The 20,768-nt window shown below is 45.1% G+C and overlaps 1 protein-coding gene across 1 annotated transcript in view; it reads right to left on the bottom strand.

Annotated features, from left to right (window-relative positions):
• Positions 1 to 2: 2 nt before the first annotated feature.
• LIMD1 (LIM domain containing 1) overlaps positions 3 to 20,768 on the bottom strand; it is a 35,107-nt gene continuing 14,341 nt past the window's right edge. The window contains exons 3-8 of the mRNA XM_032987873.2: positions 12,011 to 12,078; positions 10,636 to 10,698; positions 9,035 to 9,165; positions 7,894 to 7,945; positions 7,128 to 7,196; positions 3 to 6,171 (exon numbers count right to left, since the gene is read on the bottom strand). Coding sequence (XP_032843764.2) covers positions 6,034 to 6,171; positions 7,128 to 7,196; positions 7,894 to 7,945; positions 9,035 to 9,165; positions 10,636 to 10,698; positions 12,011 to 12,078 — 521 coding nt within the window. The 3' untranslated portion in view covers positions 3 to 6,033. The remainder of the gene's footprint in view (positions 6,172 to 7,127; positions 7,197 to 7,893; positions 7,946 to 9,034; positions 9,166 to 10,635; positions 10,699 to 12,010; positions 12,079 to 20,768) is intronic.

Raw genomic sequence — 20,768 nt, 5'->3', positions numbered from 1 at the left:
CATTGCTTTACAACACTGTCTTTAATCACTGAAATCACAACAGGCCAGCGGCTTCGCTCCCGCTGCTGGCCTTCATTCTTTATAAATATTTAACAGCGCAGAAGAAAAGAGGGCTGTGTTCACAGATGGCTAAGGTTAGTTACACCAGCACAAATCCTAAAATACTCTCTCCTGGAGTTGAGCTTTGAAGGAAACATAAAATAATTAGTACCATTCAGTATCATTAACCAGGCTCTAATTTGCTTTCCAGATACAGAAAGCCACAGCCTGGGTGTGTGCACCCGGGTCCCTGTCTGGCCGTGCACCGCAGACCTGCTGCGCGGGGACAAGGATCAGTGCCTCTGGGGGCTCTATGCCACGTATTTTCACGTGGGGACAGTTTCTTCCTGTCTCTTATCTTGTCTTAGCAGGCTACAATGCATATTGCCACGCTGGCTGCCCTGGAAGAAAGCAGGGTAAGGATTTTTATTGCTCGGAAAAGTTTAATTGTGCTTCTCCTTAGGAAAAGGGTGGGTGTGAAGCTCCAGGCTCTGTCTGGGTTCACGGCAGGAAGATGTCTGCCCAGTCGGCTCTGGTAAGTACACCTTCGTGCCGCTGCAGCCAGCGAGCAGGACACAGAAATGGAAAAGAAAAATGAACGCACAAATGCTGCACGATGAGAGAGGCAAACCTCCCCCCAGCTTCTCCCAGTGACCCAGGCACTTGGCCTCAGACGATGGGGAAAAGGGACATCTATCTGGCCACAGCCCTTCCCTGCCTGCAGGTACTGACTCCAGACATGTTTCCCCAGTGATGAAGCTTGGGTCAACTCGTCCTTACGTTTATGGGCAGAAAGTTGCTTAAAATGCCTCTATGAACACTTGGCACAGGCACAGAGGAGTGAAAGGCAGGTCTCTCACTGGCAGCCCGTGCCGCACATCCACATGCACAGACACGACAGCACACACCACCCCAAAAGCAAACACAGAGCACGCAGCTGAGGCCGATGTGGGAGAGGCACGGTCTGGACCAGCATATGCAGGTGTGCTACCCCTCAAAAACCCCTCTAATAAATGTCCAGCAATACGATACACAAAAGCGAATCTGCCTAATCACCGGCCTTCTTTTCCCTAAAGCTACTGTATTTTTTAAGTCACATCCTTCTTTCTCCATACACCCCCAATGCTTCAGTACATATTTTTGTTTATTGAACAAAGAAGTTGGCAGTCCATTTCAGCGATCATTTCAAGGCAGCTTTTACACTGCTGCAGATTCATCTTCAGGTACATCTTGTCTGTAATAAAATCACTCTGCCCTTGATCCAACACTGACCTATGCACACACATTGATTTTCATGTACGTGCACAGCCTTATTGGTTTCAGTGGGACTGCCTCTGAACTTGAAGTTCAATGCAGATGAAGCCCTTCATGTGATCTTCTTAGCAACAGCAGCAGAGTACAAAGCCGCCGCTGCATCGATCACAAAGGTAATTTGGAGGATCAGGTCAAAGCGTTCAAGTAAGGATGGAGAGCGTGTGTCAATTTTCCTCTAAGCAAGCACCCAGTTTTGCTGTTGTTGAAATAATAAAGTGGCAAAATTTCCAGGGAAGTCCAAAACAGGGACTAAATTCATTAGGAAGCGTGCGCCTGCAGTTCTCCCCAGGGCTGTGACCTCACGGGAGAGAGAGGTGGTCACAGCAGCGCTTGCGAACAGACCCGAATACTGAAATTCAGGGATGCCAAATATTTGCCCAGTGCTAAAAATCAGCACAAAGGAGAAATCACGGGAAGGTATTTACTTTTTTCTCTCGGCAGCCAACGATAACCCTTTCTTTTGAATGGCCAACTCACACCAGCTCTTACAAGCCCAGTTTCTCCCTTTCAAGACTGCTATAGCACACCTGATGCTGATGAAACTCCATCATTTCCAGACCATGGAGATATTAAGTTTGTAGTAAAAAGATCTACAAAAAATCATTCAATCCCTGAAATACTAGGAAAACATTTTAAAGCCCCCAAATAAAACTCAGAAACTGAAAAGCCACAGACCTCATCAAATACTCCTCACCAGGGTGTTTGAAACTGCTGTTCCCTGTGTTTAACATCAGGGCAGTTTCCTAAATCACTTTGCTCACAGGTGTTTCTTACACCTTTAAATTACACAAAAATGTCTGCTTCTTCTATAGCTGGGGCTTCTCTCCAGCTTTTATGCAAAAATTCTTATTTAAATGAGTTTCTGCATTCTAAACAATGGAAATTCAAGAGCATGATTTGAACAAAAAAATCTGTTAAGCTCTGGTTCCTGAAAACAAGTTGCAGGAATTCACTTGAAGAACTATTTGCATTAGAGTTACTCATTACCAGCACAATAGGACTTCCAAGGGTCCCCTACTCTAAAACCAGTCAGAAGAGAATGCTGGGGGGAGGAATTAAGACTAACTTTTCATAGCATGTTTCAGCATCTTAATAAATAAAAAGACAACAAGGCTCACATGACCAGCAAAACCCAATGCCTATCAGCTAGGAGACAGGCAGAATTTAAGATGATTTCTGCAATTTTTCTGAAGAGGATGCACAGCCTCGCACCTGCAGCTCCACAGCTACCTGCTTGCCCTTTCTCCCTTTGGGGAGCTGCCTGAAGGCAGTGAGGGGGGTCAGGAGGAGGAGAAGCCCCCCCTGGGCAGGATGCCCCTGCCTCCCCCACCCCGGACCCACTGTCAGGCAGCTGCAGAGCCAGGGACAAGCTGGGGACAATCAACAGGGACTCAAGACACCCACAGCCTCAGAGAAATAATAATGAGCCTAGATGAATTCAGACTCCCAAAGATAAAAGCGGTGCAAGTTAGCACACAGAGGGGAGCAGGGCAATGCAGTAGATGCTTTAGCTTCAAACCCACGAGCTCACACGCTCCATTTTCAGTAGCTTCACATTGTTGCTTCTAGCTCCTCATAAATATGGGAGAGTATTGGCACTTAATGATTTATATAGGACCTCAAAACTGAAAGTAGGGCAGCCTTCATTTCCCCACCACGGAGAGATACGGGATGGCTGACAGGAGTAACAAGACACTGTGTGGGAGCAGAGGCCAAACTTTCCAGTGATGCAAAGGGTGCTCCTGTGGAACAGCTCACCACAAACAGGCTGCTTGAGGCTTTCCACAAAGGAAAACTGTCCTTTTCCCCCTCCTCTGCTTTTGGGCTGCTTCTGGGGATTGTGAGGAAGGCTGCAAGAGTGAGACTGTAGTTTAAACTGCAGCTTAAAAGAAAATATCAGTCCCACTTGTGTTTTCAGATCTTTCCAAAACAAAGGCCAGAAAATGTGCATAAGGGCTTGCTCTAAAAATCAAGAGCTAGCAAAGGCATGAGCCACGTAGTAGCTGGTCTCTCAGACAGAGCAACAGATGACCAAGGCTGGCGCTTCCAGCTCACTTCCAGAAGCTACTTTGATATCTCGCTGCCTTTGCTGCCAAAGAAAGGTCAGGGAGGGGAACTACCTGCCCAGGACTATGTGAATTATTTACCAGGGATATCACCTGGTGTTATTTCCCACCTCAGTCCCTTCAGACAGTCCTACGATCAGTCACACCTTGAAACCACCCCCCCATGCAGACCTAGCTGCGTTGCAGGACCCAACCCGATGTGATGCACTGGGGTGAGAGCACTGCAGGACCAGCCCTGGCTGTTTTATTGCCCCAATCCATACTGCCGGGATACAGCACCAGTTATATTTTGTGTTAGCTCCCATCCCTTCACTATCCAGCAGTTGGAGGCTAACTTTAAGGCTCTAGGCAGCTCGCATATCTGGGGTCAATTTTACCTCCTCTAGTATCACAGGTAAAACTCTTCAAAGATACGTATGTCCCAGAGCCATGTATACTGCAGTGGGAAAGACCCTCACCTTGAGCTTTTGGTCACTCACTGTGGGGCTGCACATCCCCACAAGAAATGGCGCCGCAGAGCCAAGCTACCCTGAATCTGGAGCTCTGGATGGTTTCCAGCACAGGACTGACCTCCAGCCATGTGCTGCCATCCCCATCCCGAAGAGCAGCAGCAACAGGCAGAGGCGCTTACAGCTGGATGGGGCGTAAGGCTGGATGGTCTGTCGGCCCGAGGAATCTCCATGCCAAAACCACTGAGCTCCTGAGGCTTAGGCAGTTTCGGACGTTCCCATTTCCAACGAGGCAAGCTGATACAGACGTGTAGGAGGATGCTAACAGGCCCCTGGTCTCCATTTGTTTTACAGCAGACGTTTGTGCCTCTGTTTAATACTCAGCTCAGCAACTTGCACCGCTCAAAACGGAGGCCTGTGGTCTTTATTAGCACGGGCACAGAGAGGCAGCTTGCTGCTCCACAGAACTTGTGCTGCTCCGGGTGGGTACACGAGGCAGTCTGACTACGTGGTGTGAAGTTCAAGCACCCATCTAGATACATCCATACTACTGGAAAAGAGGTTTGGTTGAACCATAGTGGGTTCTCAGCATGGGCTCATTTCGGGAGTCCCAGTGCAGTTGCTCAGCTAATTTATTGTAGTTTCCTCACTAAAATGATCTTCAAGAATGTTATCCCATACTCTACCAATCAGAACTAAACTTACATTTTTAGCATAGATACAAGAGGATTTAACTAGTTTTCCACACAGTATGTTGGAAAGGGTAGCTAAGACTCCCAACTGCATCTGAGGCTTTAAATTAAAGAGCTTTTTCTTAAACAAAAACTTTGTACCTGTATGTGAGGGGTACACAACTTTGGTACCTACAGAACATGTACTGCAGGCACACACTATCACATATGTAACACATGATGGGGGAGCAGATTTCTTTGACTATATAAAAGCAGGGAGGGATCAAAAACATAAACAATTTGCCTTTCTGCTTTCTCAGCAGTACAGAAAGTAAGGGCCAAACTCCCTAACCCCTTGCTCAGATAAGCTGTTATTATCCATGGGAGCAAATCTGTTTATATGAACATACTCATCTGAGTACAGGTTGTGGAGCTGGGCTCTAAATCCCTGTGTAACAAAGCCTTCGTAACGATCTCGAGTTTGTTCCCAGAGCTCTAAATAAGCACCGTTATGAAATGGCTTTGTGCTGGGTAAACACCACAGAAAGGAGCAGCCAGGCTGGGGGCTGAGCTGTGGGGACAAACTGAAAAACTCAGGCAAGTGTCTGTGTACGGAGAGCTTTTTTCCACAGCGAGCTCCGCAAGCCAGAATGAGGATGGATTTCCCCCATGTCCATACTTTCAGCATCCCAACCTTTCCTTTCCAAATATGACATGTTATTCAGACTCTGACACAGCATACTGGCCTCTGCATATCATGCTGTCACGCAAGCCCAGGCCCCAAGTCATCACAGTAACTTAGCCTAGCTTGTTCCAGTTTTTTGTTCTGTTTGAAATGATGTCGGCCTCCAGCAGCCAGCCAGCACGCCTGGTTTGTGCTCATCAGTTGAGTTGGTGCTTTTACAGTCAGACTTTATACCAGAGTTTGGGAAATTAACAGAAAGGTCTGACTGTGCCATTTTGCACAGACCCCTTTCTTTTCTTTCTTTTTCCTAGAGAATTAATAAAAAGAGAGAGAGTGTCTAAAAACTGGTATTAATAGGTTGATGTCCTTCAGGGAATCTGATGAAATGTGCTTGTCAGGAAACACTTAGCAGACTGACAGGATGTGCCCGGCAGGCAGGCAAGCCAGCCTCTGGCTTTTTAATTGTGCATGGCACGATCTGAGTTCATAGGCATGACAGCAAATTGTGCTTTCACTGAAGAATCTTCCCAAATGAGTCAAGAGGAATCTCCAGACAGCAGAAAAAGGCACATAAAAGCAAACCGATCAGTTTAGATAACAGGCCACATTCTTGGTCAAGTAGACATGGTTTGAATCAGCTGGAACTCACAAGCATACAAACTCTGGGAATCCGGCAAAAATCTCTCATATCCTTTTTCAGGAACACTGCCGACTGGCGAAAAACATGCACAGGAAATCAACTGAGTGTGGGGAGAGGGAGATCACGTAACAAGTCTTCTGTCCCAGCTTTCCGATGTCGGCCACGCTGGCTAGTAGTGGTGCTGGTACACAGCTGCTGGGGTTGTGCCGTTCTCTATATGCTTCAGATGACAGGAGTGACAAAGCAAATGTTCATCTAGTGGGTAACAGCGGTGCCCGTCTTCGTCATTGAGTTCCATCCCACAGTCCTGCAAAGAGAGGACATGAAAATTATTAGAGCATGCGTTCATCTTCCAGTGTCAACTGGGGTCTGGCTTCCAGGAAGGTGATTTTGTGACAGGAACAGAAGACACACAGCCAACAGCTCCTTCTTAGTAAGTCCAGCGTGTGCCATGAGAAGGAAAGCACCTGACATAGGCATTTTGTGGGGTGGCCTTGTACAAATGTGTCTTAAGCATAAGCTTTATCTTGCGGTGAGGTGCAACCCTATGTATTTTAAACATGCTCATGTCTCCTTGCACTCTCAGATAGGATTCACCTCTTCACATTACATTAATTGTAGTTGTACTGATATTAAACCAGACTGCAGGGTCAGGCCTCTTTTGACTGCATTATGAGTACAGTGAGAGAAAACATCTATTTTAATTCACAACGCAGAAGTATGAAGGCTCTCTGGGAAGCCCTGCACAGAGATCAAACAGTGTTTAAGAGCTGGCATCTCTTGGGAATTTTTTGTGCAGCCATATCCTTTCTCCAGCCCCAGTGACACATTCATTTCCCATGAGAGTGAAGGTAACCTACACCACACAGGATCAGTCATCACCTTAGCATTTTTGAACAATCTGACTTGGAAATCAGATACACTAATGCGACCTGGAGCTCAAGGCTTCTGAAAGGCTGCGTTAAACCTTACTAAGTCAGCATCTTTCCTTCATTAACAAATAAACTGACAAGTTTAAAAGTGGTAACTAACTCTTTGCCCATAACTTTGTGGATAGCAAAAGCAATTGCAGCTGAGACACATTGCTTGCAAAAACTTTTGTCCTCAAACTGGAAATTTCTCAGCCAGTGATAGAAAGGGTCACACAATGCAAAGTTTGAATTGCTCATCTACTGCCATTGGAAGGGAAATTTATTTCCATCTTAAAAATAACAGCAGTTATCACTATTAAATGCCCACTCCCAGAGAAAGCTGCTGACCTACCTCGCAGTGATAACATTCCACATGGTAATCCTTGTCCATGGACACAACCCGAATGGTCTCATCAGACCCCTGTAAGCATTTAAGCCAAAGAGAAATTATGAAGGGTTACAGCAGGATCGGATACATGCACTCTGTAGACTGTTTCCTGCAACAATGTGAGTGTTGAGGAAATGCATTTGGGCTGCTGGTTGGACAGCACAAATAAATCCTGCCACCTGTAGTTATTTTTACAGTAAAGCTTCAACACTGACTGACTGCAGATATCCTCTAAAACGTAACACCAGAAATGTAAAATCCTCTGTTTAACAGTCACATCTGTCTCAAATTACGCATTAATGATTTGGTAATTTCAATATATCACATTTCTCAGCATTTTAAATTGGTTTTACCCAAGATTAATCTCCTCCAAGTATTAAAACAAGTTAGTCCCAGAGGGGTCACACCGAGGTCATTCACAAGTGCCACCAGCATTTACTGACATGAAGGGAAGGTACCCCAAACACAAAACTAGGAGCAGTATAATCCTGCAGGAGATGAAAAAAGCAGCCTGGCCCAGCAAGAATAAGCTTCATTATCAAGCAAAAGAAGGGTCACATCTCAAGAATAGTGTATGATCTCAGGTCAAAAGGTTGCACTGAGGAGGAAGCAATCATCTCTCCCCATCCGCGAGAACATTCATCTCGACAAGGGGTCAAGTGTGAAAGAGAGCAAGACCTGAGACAGGACGCTCCCTCCCCTGAGGGGATATGGAATAAAAGGCTCTCACCTCGGAGGGCAGAATGGGGAGTCCACATGCTGCACACTTTGGAGCTAAAACTCTGAAAGAGCAACGAGAAATTGAAGGCAAGTTATAGATCAACATAAAATGAGAGACCTGTATGCTCTTGACAATAAGATGAAAAGCTGCAGCTGTAAATAACTTATCCACAGGAAAGTTTTGCATCCCAAGATCATAAATTCATTTCAGCATTGATTGTAAGTAATGCTTGGCACGCGTTGCTCATTCAGGCAAAAAGAGACCTTACATTTTACACTTAGTGCCAGAAAAAACCCAAAAGCCACTGTAAAATTCTTGTCTGCTACGGAGGTATTTGGAAGAGAGGATGAGGAAAAACTGAGCAGGACAGTCCCCAGGAAAACATCAAAAGAAGTGAGAGAGAGAAAATTCCACAGGACTGTACGGTTCCTTAAGGCCTTATAACACAATGCAACAAGATAAATGAATAATTAAATTAAATTGCAAGGAAATATGCATCATTTCAGAACAACAGTGGCACATGGAGGCAACTCTAATCCTGGCACAACACAGAACAGTTCCAGGGGCTGCCTGAGCAACACTTAATACTCTGCCTGCTCAGAAAAATGAACAAGGAGCAAAGCAAGCCAGAGGGACACTCAGAATGTATGCAGCTCTAATATCACAACTACCAGCTAAGAGCACAGGCATTTTATTTTATTGTCCAAATGACAAGTGATTTTTTAAGTGGATTTATCAGTTGTTTAACTTAGAGCTGGATAAAAATTTTGTTCTGTGGGTTCAGTAGTGATTCTTTAGAAGTCAAACTCAGCCCTTCAACTACTGAAAAAGTACCTCACATTGATTTCCACAGGCATTCACAGTCTTACTTCAGAGCAGACTAATTTCTTACATCATTGGACACTTGATGAGCATTATTTCTCACTATCTCTGCTTCGCAGAAGGGGCAGTTGAAGCCCAGGGATTCAGAGTTACACAGGAGTCAGTGACAGGACAAGAGAGACATTGGGAATTTCTAGGGTCTAGCACCATCCTCAAATTTCTAGCTTCTAACCCTGTCCCTGTTTTACACATTTGCACTTCCTAACTAGCTGAAAAGCTGTTAGAGGCTTGTTGATTGGAGCATCTCTGCTGTGTATTTTGTCCTTACTTGTGGTAATCTCTGACACAGTAGATTTTGTTTTCAGAGTCTACGGTGAATGGCACACCATCCAGACACTCATTGCAGACCACGCATCGGAAGCAGCCTGGATGATAAGATTTCCCCAGAGCCTGCAGGATCTGCAACAAACCAAGAGACAGGAAAAATGCATGTGAACAGCTAATGAAGGTGAAAATAATAAACACACAGTTTTACACCTGACAATGCTGCATATTCATCAGCGGAGCTGTGTCTTTTTTCAGGCACCTCATCTGAAAAATGATTTAACAGGGATGGAAAGGGCAGCCAGAATCAATATATAACTCCTGGTTTCAGATAGGTGAATTATTAGCATGAGTAAGAAAACAATTTACAGTCTCAATCAAAGTATTTAGCATTACAAAGGACAGAAGTGACAGAATTTAAGGGAAAGAAAATAATTTCTGAAGCCAACAGGTACAGAATACTTAGCAGGACCACAAGGCAAGACGTACCAGGCCAACAAAATGAACTACATCTTTATATTCTTCATGAGAGGCTGAAACAAACACTATTGCTAGTTTTTCATAATTCCTATATCAGTATCAAAGAGCTTTGTACACACTAGCCTGGCTTTCTAATTAATACAGACTATGGAAACTGTGTTGAACTCAACAGCTGCAATTCACCTGCTGGCTTTGGGGCAGCAATTACTACCTGGAATACCATGGTCCATCAGCTAAGTGGCCAGACTTCTGAGTATAAAACAGCTTTTCTAATTTTAATGCTTTCCAGTATAAGCAGGCAAGCAAAGATAATTATCAATAAGCATCAGAAGATCTTGGGAGGCGTGCTGTGAACTGACCACCAGAAATTCCTAATTTCTCTGCCTCACCTGTAGTTTTACACCACCAGCTATACAATCATTAATTTGTCTCCCTCTGAGTCACCCACAGCTGAATGCTGCCTGGTGCTGGCTAAAGGCCAGCTCACCCCCCCAGCCGTAAGCCCCTCTGTGCACACCTTGAATGGATGGTATCTGTTGTAGGCTAGGGAGAACTGCCTGCTTCAGCAGGATATCCACACATCTCCCGACGAGTTTGCAAGGATTTGGGCAGATCTGAACTGAGGGCTGGATCACATACTTTGGGTCAAACCTATTCCCCAGAGTATCAGCACCCACAGAGTAACTGGCAAGACAGTAGCTTCATCCTGAAGGTATGCAGGAAGCCACAGCTTAAAGACAGGCTCGGCAGAGCTGCACTGATGCCCCACAGCAAGGGAGCACTGCAGATCCATGGCCCTTCAGAGCAGGAAGCAGACAGGATAACAAATACACTGCCCAGGGAAGCACAAAAGGGGATGAAAGAGCTGAAGGCTCTGCTTTTCACCCTCCGCTGAAAATGGGCAGAGCAATGTCTCTGCACCACACGCAGCAGAGTGCCAGCTTCACTTCCTCACAAAAATCAACAAAAGGCTTAGGGGATTTTTTTTTTTTTTCTGTTCCCAATCTCACACTAGGCTGACTATTGGATGATAAAAGACAGTACTGGATATGAATATATCTTGCTTTTGATGTATTCTTCTATAAAGCTGTGGGATTTTTTTCTCCTAAAGCAATTATCACTTACCATGTCCATTATCAAATGACCACAAATGAAACACCTGTCAGCTGACTGCTGGAAGCCAGAATACTGCAAGAACAAAAAAGAATTGGCTTAAAATTTCACAGGGCTAGTCGAGCATAAAGAACAGTGTACTGTGGGGTGTTATTTGCATGGTCTTTTTCTGTACTCCTTACACAAGGTAAACTTTCCAGTGCTTTTGTCAGTATATCAAGATGTGGATTGGTCCCCAGAGGATATTCTATAAAGACACCAGACTTCCAGTTCAGAATGAATGAGAGTTCCTCTAACCTCTAAGTCTAAAATTTAAGTTTAATTAAGTATATAAGTAAATACCATAAATGCATATGCAAATAAGGCATTTACTAATAAGACTTACGTGCTTATTTGACCACGTGAATCTACAAACCAGAAACTTACTTGTGTTTATCACATATTTGTATCACAATACCTGTATATATAGGCTCGTAAAGCCAAATTCTTCCTTTGGTTACACTGTCATAGTTCTACTGAAGCTTCTCTGAGGTCAATGGTATCACCCCACCTGCCTGTTAGTACATCAATCAAGTTTGGCCCAGAGCAACTTTTTTGCTGCTATTGCTAAGATCTAGCAGTAAGGAACTGCCTGTTGTGTCCACAACATGCATCTCAGGCACAACGTATCACCTAAGGCACATTCAGTCCTGTCTGAATGGTGGAAATGCAAACTGGAAAAATTAATTATTTCAGATGCGTTTAACCAATCTTTCAATTTTCAGCCTGTGTTGAATATACTGACGAGAGCAAAGAAGATTAACTCAGTTCCCTCCGACAGAAATCACTAGACTTTCCCAGTAAGTAGGCAAATATGATGTTTTCCAGTCTCAATGAAGGCTTAATCTATCAGGACTCAGGGGCAAAAGGGTACATGGCTTTTTATCTCCACCAGCCAAGGAGAGAACTGTGGGGTTGCTTCATGCTCAGGTACGTTCACACAAAATCCACTGAGGGCAAGAGAAGGGTATCCATTAAGATGCCCAAGCAAACCCAGTTCATTGGAAAGGGAAGTTCACTCATTCATTCTTCTGTAGCCATTCATCTTGCTCCTGCCTCCATGGCATGGTCACAGAGACATGCTTTGAAGGAGCCATCTCAAGAGATTATGGCTTCGGCTAGGGGCTCTGCATCACAGAACTGTGGCCTCTCACTTGGCTACTTCCAGCACCACATGTGGGCAGCCGCCACGGCTGGGGCTGGCCCTGGGTAAATGGTGGAGCAGAAGGGCCAGGCAGAATCCTGGACCAGAGCTGTGTGAAATGCAGGCAAAGCTGACAGGTAGAAACGTTGTGTCTCTGCTGGGGAGGATGAGATGTGCCAGCACAAGGGTCAGCTGTGTGCTTACCAGGAAATCTTCTTCACAGAACACCTTGCCATTGACAAAATAAAAGGCTTTTCCTCTCAGCTTTCGACCTGAGGACAAAAACAAAGAGAGAAGAGAAAGGTCAGCAAAGACCGGGGAGAAAATGTGAACAAAAACCGGCTGCTGAGAAGTGAACAACGAGGAGGTCAGAGCATGGCTTCTGCACAGTTGGAGAAGAACACTCAACCCCAGCAGTGGTCTTCCCAGACTTCAGCCTGACTAACCCCATCTCCTCTGCCACTGGCAGTCGCTGATGAATGCCAGTCGCTGTATCTGGACAACAGTCCCACCTCTGGGGAGGAGAAGGTAGCTTTGCAAGCCTGGACCTCCTCCTGGCAGATTACAACATGAAATAACCTGGCAAGAGCAAGTGAGGGCTCATGCTGGAAAACATCCCAGGATGCAAAGCGGAAAGTAGAAAGGGCATACAGAGAGTGATCCATACTTGACATTGTTCCTCAAAATGTCACACCCATGCTGTTCCACTATAAGGTGCTTTCAACCAGCAGCTGCCAGACAAGCCGCTGCAATACCCCACCACCTGGTCTGCCCCCAGCAGAGTACAACACCAGAGTGTGCAACATGCTTCTCTGCTCCCTACCAGCACATTCCTTACCGCAGCTGCCAACAAAAGTTTGAAACCATTTAAAAAAGTATTTTTTTTTTTTCAAACCAGAATGTCATAACAGAGACAAGATGACAAAGTTTTTCTGAGAAAGGACTCTACGTATAAGGAAGATTTATGTTTACCGCAGCTTTTGTGTTTATGCCTCACATTTGCTGACTGTTTTCAGCTCCATGTAACTATGGCAATGCATGCTCATGCTGCCACCACTACTTCTGAATGTCCTGCCTTCCCCTCTGGAGAAAAGGGGTAGGTTTTGTTTGTTTATAAAAAGCTGCTCCTGCCTCTTTGCAGCCCGGTTTCCCTATCCAGCCAGGGATTTGAAATGCAGCCTAACACTGGAGCGGTTTTGCTTGCTGCTGCAGGCTGGTTTCATGGACCTGCCAGGCGCTGCTGGAAGAAAATGGGAACTGAGACACTCGGGCCCAGAAGCCTCCTGCTTGATATGCTGCATGTGGCAAGTATCGTTAAAAAAAGTGATTATCGGCTCCTAGGAGTATAAATGCAAACGGCACACAGGACAGGTCTGGAGGTCACATCTTGGTGCGTTATGGCATGCACCTACCTGGTCGCCTTCAATGAATAACTATGCTGTCTGCAAAGCTTTAAGAAAAGGAGGAAACCAAGCAAAATTTCAATAAACTACAGTCTTTACTGTCTCCCGAGTACACCAGAGGGCACTCTCGTGTTGGGACACAGCTCCAGCTGCTCCTCAGGGAAACAAAGATGCTCCAGTGAAGCTGTAAAGTTTTGCCAGTGAATTCAGCCAGACCAACATTTCACCAGTAGCCCGTAGCACACTGCCCAGGTTTCATCCATCAGGGCAGGTGGAGGACGTGGCAGTGTGTTTCTTGAGGAACAGGCCCCAGTTGGCACGTGTGGCAGCTTCATGGCTGAGCTGCAGGCGTTGCTCAGCCATGTGTTTACTGGGCAGCGTAGGAGCCAGAATCATTCTGCCCCAGCACACTCATTGTCCTTGTTCTCCTCTAATCCCTGCTGGGGACAACTGTGTTACCCACAGGTCAGAGATGACGCAGGGTGCCCATCCTTGCACCACTGCAGACGTCGGACAGGCCACGGAAGAAAATCCGACAAACCCAAAAGCATCCCATTCTGATTCCTCTCACCCACCTTGATGCTTTGCCAAGGTTGCCGACACCAAGATGGGACCCGGAGACCAAAATAAGAAGTATCTAATCTTGGATGTGTTAGCTTTGTGGTCCATAACCCAGGGTGTGTATTTGTATGATAACCCCTCCTGTGTGCCTGCCCATCCACAGGTAAGCCCAGCACGCTCGCCGGCAGTTGCAGACTCCCAGTTTGTGAGGAAGGGAAGGACAGGCTTGGCAATGCCTGGGATTTGCATCATCCTTGTCAATGGTGGTCCTAAGCGAGTTAACAAAAAGCCTAATGCAGCAAGAACTACCCCCGAAAATCTCCTGCTGATTTAAATACAGCACTGGGATATGGCACTCCTAAAAATGAAAAACAAACAAAAAACATTTAACTTTGATTTTAAATTACATGGTAGCGAGGGTTCCAGTTTAGTGCAACAGGCAGGTGCCCAAACAACTTTCCAGCTGGATGCAGTGTCTCTCCTCATAGACAAGCTGGCAGCGGTGAGGAAAAACATACATGTGGAACCATGCAATGAGGAGATGGTTCTTTGGACAAAGGTCCTGGACAGTGCATGAGCAGCAGCCATTCCAGCAGAAGGGATGAGGTTTGGATCACTGCCACCGCATCATTCTTCCACAGTGACAAAAAAAATCATTTACCAGCCATTCTGCACCCGGTGTATTTTTAACCCCATGACATTAGCAGGTCAAGATTGATGGCAACAGACCTTTGGAGAAGGTGACACAGCCGGCACGCCGTGTCTGGGTTTCTGCTGCAAGCTCATTCAGCAGAGGAATAAACCCCTTTAAAAAGGATTTATAATTTGGCTGTTGGTGTTACATGGGCCCATGAAGAAGAGGTGCTAACACCAAGAGCACTTTGAGGGAAGGGGAGGGATGATTTAACTACTTCATTTAGGGAAGAGCTGATCATTTTGACTATTTTTAGCTTCTCTCCATGACTCTCTTTAAGCCCCTGGCAGAAATGTAAAAGGAAATTTGGCAAAACACAAGTAATCAGGTGCCCTTGCAGCCACTTCAGGAGTGGTGCATGCAAACGGAGCCTATTTCTTCCTCTCCTGCTCTCAGCCTCTCCTTGCCACATCGGGATGGACTTCTCCCAATGTCCCTTTGAGGTGAGGAAGCATCTCCTCATCATACACACGGGAAAGCAAGATGCAGAAAAAGCTCACTTCCCCAGGCTGCGCCAGGGACCATCCTGGTAGAGCTGGGAAATGCACGTTCTGGCTGCAGCCACACCAGTAAAACAAAGAGCACTGGGACTGCCTCACAGTGCAGAGCAGGGCGGCAGCGGCTTCTGTCCCTGCGCTGAGCTTCCTGCCACGAGACTGGGCCTCAAATTAAACAAGTCTCTCTCAAAAGCGATACTTCTGACTGTGTGCCCGCAGAGGCTGGCACAGGTTTTGCTTAAGCACAGAGAAGCTGTCGTAATTTCACCAAAAGGAAGGGTTGCGAACTTAAAAGGTATATAAAGGAATCACATATTGATCACTGCCTACTTTAGATATTTATCACTTTAAATATGCGTCATGATGACTACAGAGATGATATCCTTTGATAAACCCAGGAATATTAATGTGCTTTCAGGATCAATTGCTTTACTACATGTCTTAAACTGCTGGCTCCTGATGGTGTTTCACTTTCACTTCACACTAAATTTAGCTAATCTCTTACCTGAAAAAATTCAGACAGTTAAAATTCTTTGGCATTTCAACCCTACCATCTCCACTCATTACCAGATTTCTTGTTCCTCTCCCTGACAGGAGATTTGAGCCCCGAGCTTTTATGTACTGCTCATCCCTAACACGTCTGCCTAATCTGTTTAGCTGTGGGACCTTCAAGATGACCTCGAGGTCATTTCAGCACCAATTTCAGAATATTTCAAGCTTAGTCACTAGTGCCTTTGTGCGAAAATAAACACCCTTTGCTTAGCAGCTGATAATAGGCATACCATCAGGCTGCACTCCCAGGATGCTGGTGCTTTTGTTCATCATTTTCTCAAATGACAGCTCGCTCCTTTTGAAGTTCCTACAGAGAAGGGTTTACCAGGGACTTGCAAAGGCTCAAGGAGGATGCTGGGAGATGCATCATTTGCTTGCTGGGGAGCTGGACCCAACTTTCTCTTTTGAAGTTGCTCTTCCATTATTTATTAAAAGGACAATGGGGTCCAAACTCATGTTCAAAGACAAGAGATTGCTCTCAATGCATATAATGGTACATGTCCAGATCCCAGGGCTCTATGGGGATGCATGACCAGGACCCTGCATTGCTGGGGAGGGTGCGGACCTCACTTATCTAAGCACCCTTGGAGCTCCCTGCAGTATCTGCACAGCAGATGGGCAAGAATCACTGCAGACTGGCAGCTGCTTCTGGGTCCCTTCCACGCTGACAGCCCTGGGTCTCTTTCATTACAAAAAATCAGTCCTTCTTAGAGCATCATAGCTGTAAGATGAATCTGGACATGCGATTACTAATGACAGGTTAAATACAAAGGGATTTCAGTTTCTGGATTCATTGTTGTAACCTCCTGACACATTAGAGGGACAGCGGGCTGGAAACACTGTCCGTCTAGATGCTAAGAGTTGAATCAAGTCCTGGGTGGCTCTGGCTCAAGCTGCAGACCTTCCCCAACTTTCATTTCCCCCATGTAAAGCTGCGAGGAGGTTCGGATCGAAGAACCTGCTTTGGTCCGTGCACACCCTGCAGGCAGTAGAATGGGCACAGGCAGAGCCCAGAGACCTTGGCTCCCCCATACCATTCAAAAGTCACTGCTGCCCACAGTTCAGCAGTTCAACATGAGACCCACCAGTCCCCGGCCAGCACACACGTTTTTGGAGCCCTCCATGGATACTCTGCTGGCAGGCAGTATGGTGTCCTACCATGAGCGGCAGACTAGGTCAAGCATCAGTGAGCTCTACTTAATTTCTGCCATCTGTCCCATTTCTGTTGGCTGCCATTAAAGCTGGATGAAGCACTGAGACTGACACAGAAGCATCAATATTTCCAATCCGCTCTGGAACTGGGGCTGTGCAAAATGGTCACTTAGATGCCAGCACATCCTCCAAATCAGGTAGACTCAGACTGTGATCAACCAGCAGACAACCTGCATCAGACCAAAGTCGTGGTGAAACTGTGGGCAGGAGGATAGGGTATCTCATAGAAAAAAGTGCACTAGGACACAGTAGCTCCATTATCACGTAAGAAATTCAGTTTGTCTCTCAACTATTTCAGCTGTATTGTACAATTGCAAAAAATGCCCTCTGCATTCTCACCACACAATTGAGGTGGTAAAAAAAAAAAACTCTCAGAGAAAAAGACTTGATGCCTGAAAGCCAAAAGCATGCTCTGGCACATGTAAGAAAAGGTCAGCCACGTCGAATGGCAAAGCAACCACAGGTGAAGGCAGAAATGGCTCCTCAGAGGCAAACATCGCAAAACCACAGTAAGCCACACAACTGAGCAACAACTCTCCTCTGCTGATGGCAGACTGTTGCAAGAAGATATTCAAATGTTCTTCTTTTTAGGGAAAACCCCTAGAAGCATAAAAATTCAGAGGTAAGATAAAGTCACCCTGGGACAAAGCAGCACTACGATCCAGGGAGTCTCTGCTGTGGTACCAGTTTTCAACCCAGTGGCCAGCCGCTCTCTGCACAGACACCTGCCCTCTTCCCCAAAATGTGCTGAAACCAGGCAGCCTGTGGAGCTGGCCTTCCACCCCGTCATCCACCTACTGTCACTAAAACGCACCACTGAAATTTCTGTGTCCTTGGTGAATGCAACTCTGCATCAGAACTATACAACAGACCAGTTTTTAAATCTCTCTAGGTATGGTGGAGGCCTCAGTGGTTACTGAGCCACAACTCGGAAAATTACTCATAGGTACCATTAAAACATTATATGAAACCCCCTAAAATCATTACAGCACAATTAATCCTTTGCCTGTTCTTAACCAAAAACAGTATTTTGAAGACAACATTTTAAAATAAAAAGACCAGAAAGACTGAAATATATTTCATTAAAGGTTTCAACCTTTTTTCTCATATTGTCCTAATGACTTTTTCAGACTTCCAGCCAGCACTAAAACACATGCAATCAACTCAAACCACCAGCATACTGATAAAGCCCTGACTGCATCCCCTGTTGTGTGAGCTCAACACTTGTACCTTTCCACTGGGGGATTCTACTGAGGACAGCTGGACCATGCCAAAGCCCCTTCAGCTCAGACCCCCAAGCACCACCACCCTGAAATCCAGCCAGAAGAGGAACAAGTACTGTCATCCTACTGTGAAAGCTGCCTTGGCATTTCTCATCTATGGCAAGCACTTCTTGTGCCAAACAGTGGGGATTGCTCACCAGTGAGCTGAGAGACCGAAGACAAAACGTCATCAAGAACAAAGCAACAATTTAGACTGGAGAGGAAACACGCACTGATGCTTTCCCTGTCTCCCAAACTGTAATGCCAGGCACATCTGAATCTTTTCTGATATTACTTTTGCTAAAAAAAAAAAAATATATTGTTTACTACACAGACTCTGGCATCATAATTTTATTCAAGGGATGCTGAGGAAGGATAACCAGCAATACTTTGCACGCTCCACTTTGAAGATCTGAACATTTCTCACACGTGTCAATCAGTGTATTGTCTTTATATCCAATTACAGGCAGTAAATTCTGTCTCCACTAAAAGAGCTGGCAGTTTCTGCATCTGAAGATAACCATACGCATACATGCACCACAGGGAAATTCATTTGGCAAGGCTGGCTGTCCTGGTCTCTGGGACTAAATCATGCTTGCAGAAAAAGGTGACTTTCTACTTGTAGAGTTATTTAGCAGTACCAATAAAAAAACATGGCCTTGTTGTTCCAGGGGTTACATACCAATATATGTAAGACATGCTTATTCAACATAATTAGCCCAAAGACACCAAGTAAAACATTACTCTAAGTAGCCATGCTTTATTATCACTGCAGCTAGACTAATTAGCCCAAGCAGAGGGCTACGCTCACAGATAATACTGCTTCGATAGCTTAGCTATCCCGTTTAGTAAATGACCCTTCATACCTCTAAACACAACCACATTGTGAAATATTAAATAAAAGATACATATACCCAGAGGGTGGCAAGAGACAGTCTGCTGGTGTGATTTCAAACTTTGCCACTGGAATAGCAGCCTGTTACCCTTACAGAGACATCAACATCAATCTGAGCTTACAAAAAAAGAAGTAATGCAGTAATGTTGACATGCCAAAGGTCGAATTCCGTAACTTGGCAAACATGCAAGGTTTCCACCTCTTTGCAATAAGGGGCCAAAATCTGAAACTCGTTTTGGCCCTTCTGCTGTAGTTCAACATCGAACCCTCCTTCAAACCACCTTGCAATCAATTCTTTCTTTCTGACTTCCTTCCTCGCTTACTGATTTTTTTCACAGTCATCTCTGACACTTCCCTTGCACGTTTTTAGCTTTCAGATTTCCTCTGAGGACCAAGTGGCTCAAGTACAAGACCCTTATGCTCTAAATTATGCTGCTAGCAGAGCTAAAAAGGTCTGTTTTCCAGGCAACTTGTGGCAGTCGGATATAAGCCTGGGTGAATACTAAGGAAAACACTAAAACACCAGAATAGGTTAGAGCAATACTGTCTAGCTAAATCTATATAATTTATAAGGTCTCCTTACTACCTAAATAATAAATATCAACACCTGCATCTTTTGTGTTCTGAGGAGGTATAAACTAGTGATTTAATTTAAATAGTTAATGTGTAACAAACCATTTAGTAACTACAACTGTTTGTCCAACAAACTGAAAAAAAAAAAAAACCAAAACCAACCCAAGATAGAAACGGACACCTTGAGCTTGCAGGAAATAGCTGTATGAGTTTCGAGGACTTTTTTTTTTTTTAAGCTACTTTCATGGCCCTCCTGTAAAGCAAATATAATTTATCACTAATCCTGCAGAGAGAGCACAAAATTTTTTCCTCTCCCCCTCTGCAAAAAGCTGCCTTGTTTGTGTCTCTGCCCTATAACAAACAAGAAGATAAATGAGACATTTATGCCAAAGTAATCATTCTAAATCTGTTGTTTTGACCTCTAAGCTAAATTTTCTGCATTACATGCCAGTGGCTTAGATAAAACAGTACATTTTTTTCCCTGACAACTGAACCCTGTAACATATGCATAGCTCTGCTCAACAAATTGCTCTATCATTTATCTCTGAACATATGTGTATCAGGAAACACAGGGTGTAGGAAATTTGGCACTATGAAGCATCACATGCACCCCTCACCCCCTGTTCATTAGACCCTCTCGGTTTTCTTTATTGGTGAAACCAATGCACATTTGGACACAAATCCAACTACGAGCGAAATGAGAAATCTTCACTAAAATGAAAACAGCAGGACAGTGGATATAAATATCTGGAGGACAATATGCTTTACCTTAATAGGTAATTTTCTATATTTTATTTATTGGAACGGAGATATTCAGTGTTCCACCAGAACAGAAATTTTAGGATTGAAATCATGAACAACCCTGACTTCTCAAAGACAAGTTCATACTGGATGCGGTCCAAGACGAACTCCGCTTGACCTTAAAAGCACTACTTACTTTTCAGCTAGAAACCTGAGTTTCCACGAAGGCTGTTCAAGACGTGCTTTGCAGCTAAACAGACAACACCATCCGGACAAATATTTATTTTTCTGCCAGATAAAATGGTCTCATCATCTTTACTGCAGCAACCTAGATGACAGAAAGCCTGCAGAGAGGCACGCACTCTCCCTGGGTCAACAACAGGGCTGTGTGCCCTTCATCCCCGTAGCAGCTGATGGTCTGGGGGACTGAGAAATGACCTCGGTCTGCAAAAAGGGGGGATTTCCCTCGGGCACATTTCCTCCCCGGGGCATGGGGCAGGACGGCAGGTACCACCCCAGGCATCAGTTAAGCAGCTGCAATTCGAAGAGGCTTGATGAATCACACAAGCTCA

This window comes from Tyto alba, unplaced genomic scaffold (assembly GCF_018691265.1).
Source record: "Tyto alba isolate M040663 unplaced genomic scaffold, T.alba_DEE_v4.0 Super-Scaffold_46, whole genome shotgun sequence".
Taxonomy (NCBI): Eukaryota; Metazoa; Chordata; class Aves; order Strigiformes; family Tytonidae; genus Tyto; species Tyto alba.
This window is presented reverse-complemented; position numbering and strand designations above follow the sequence as displayed.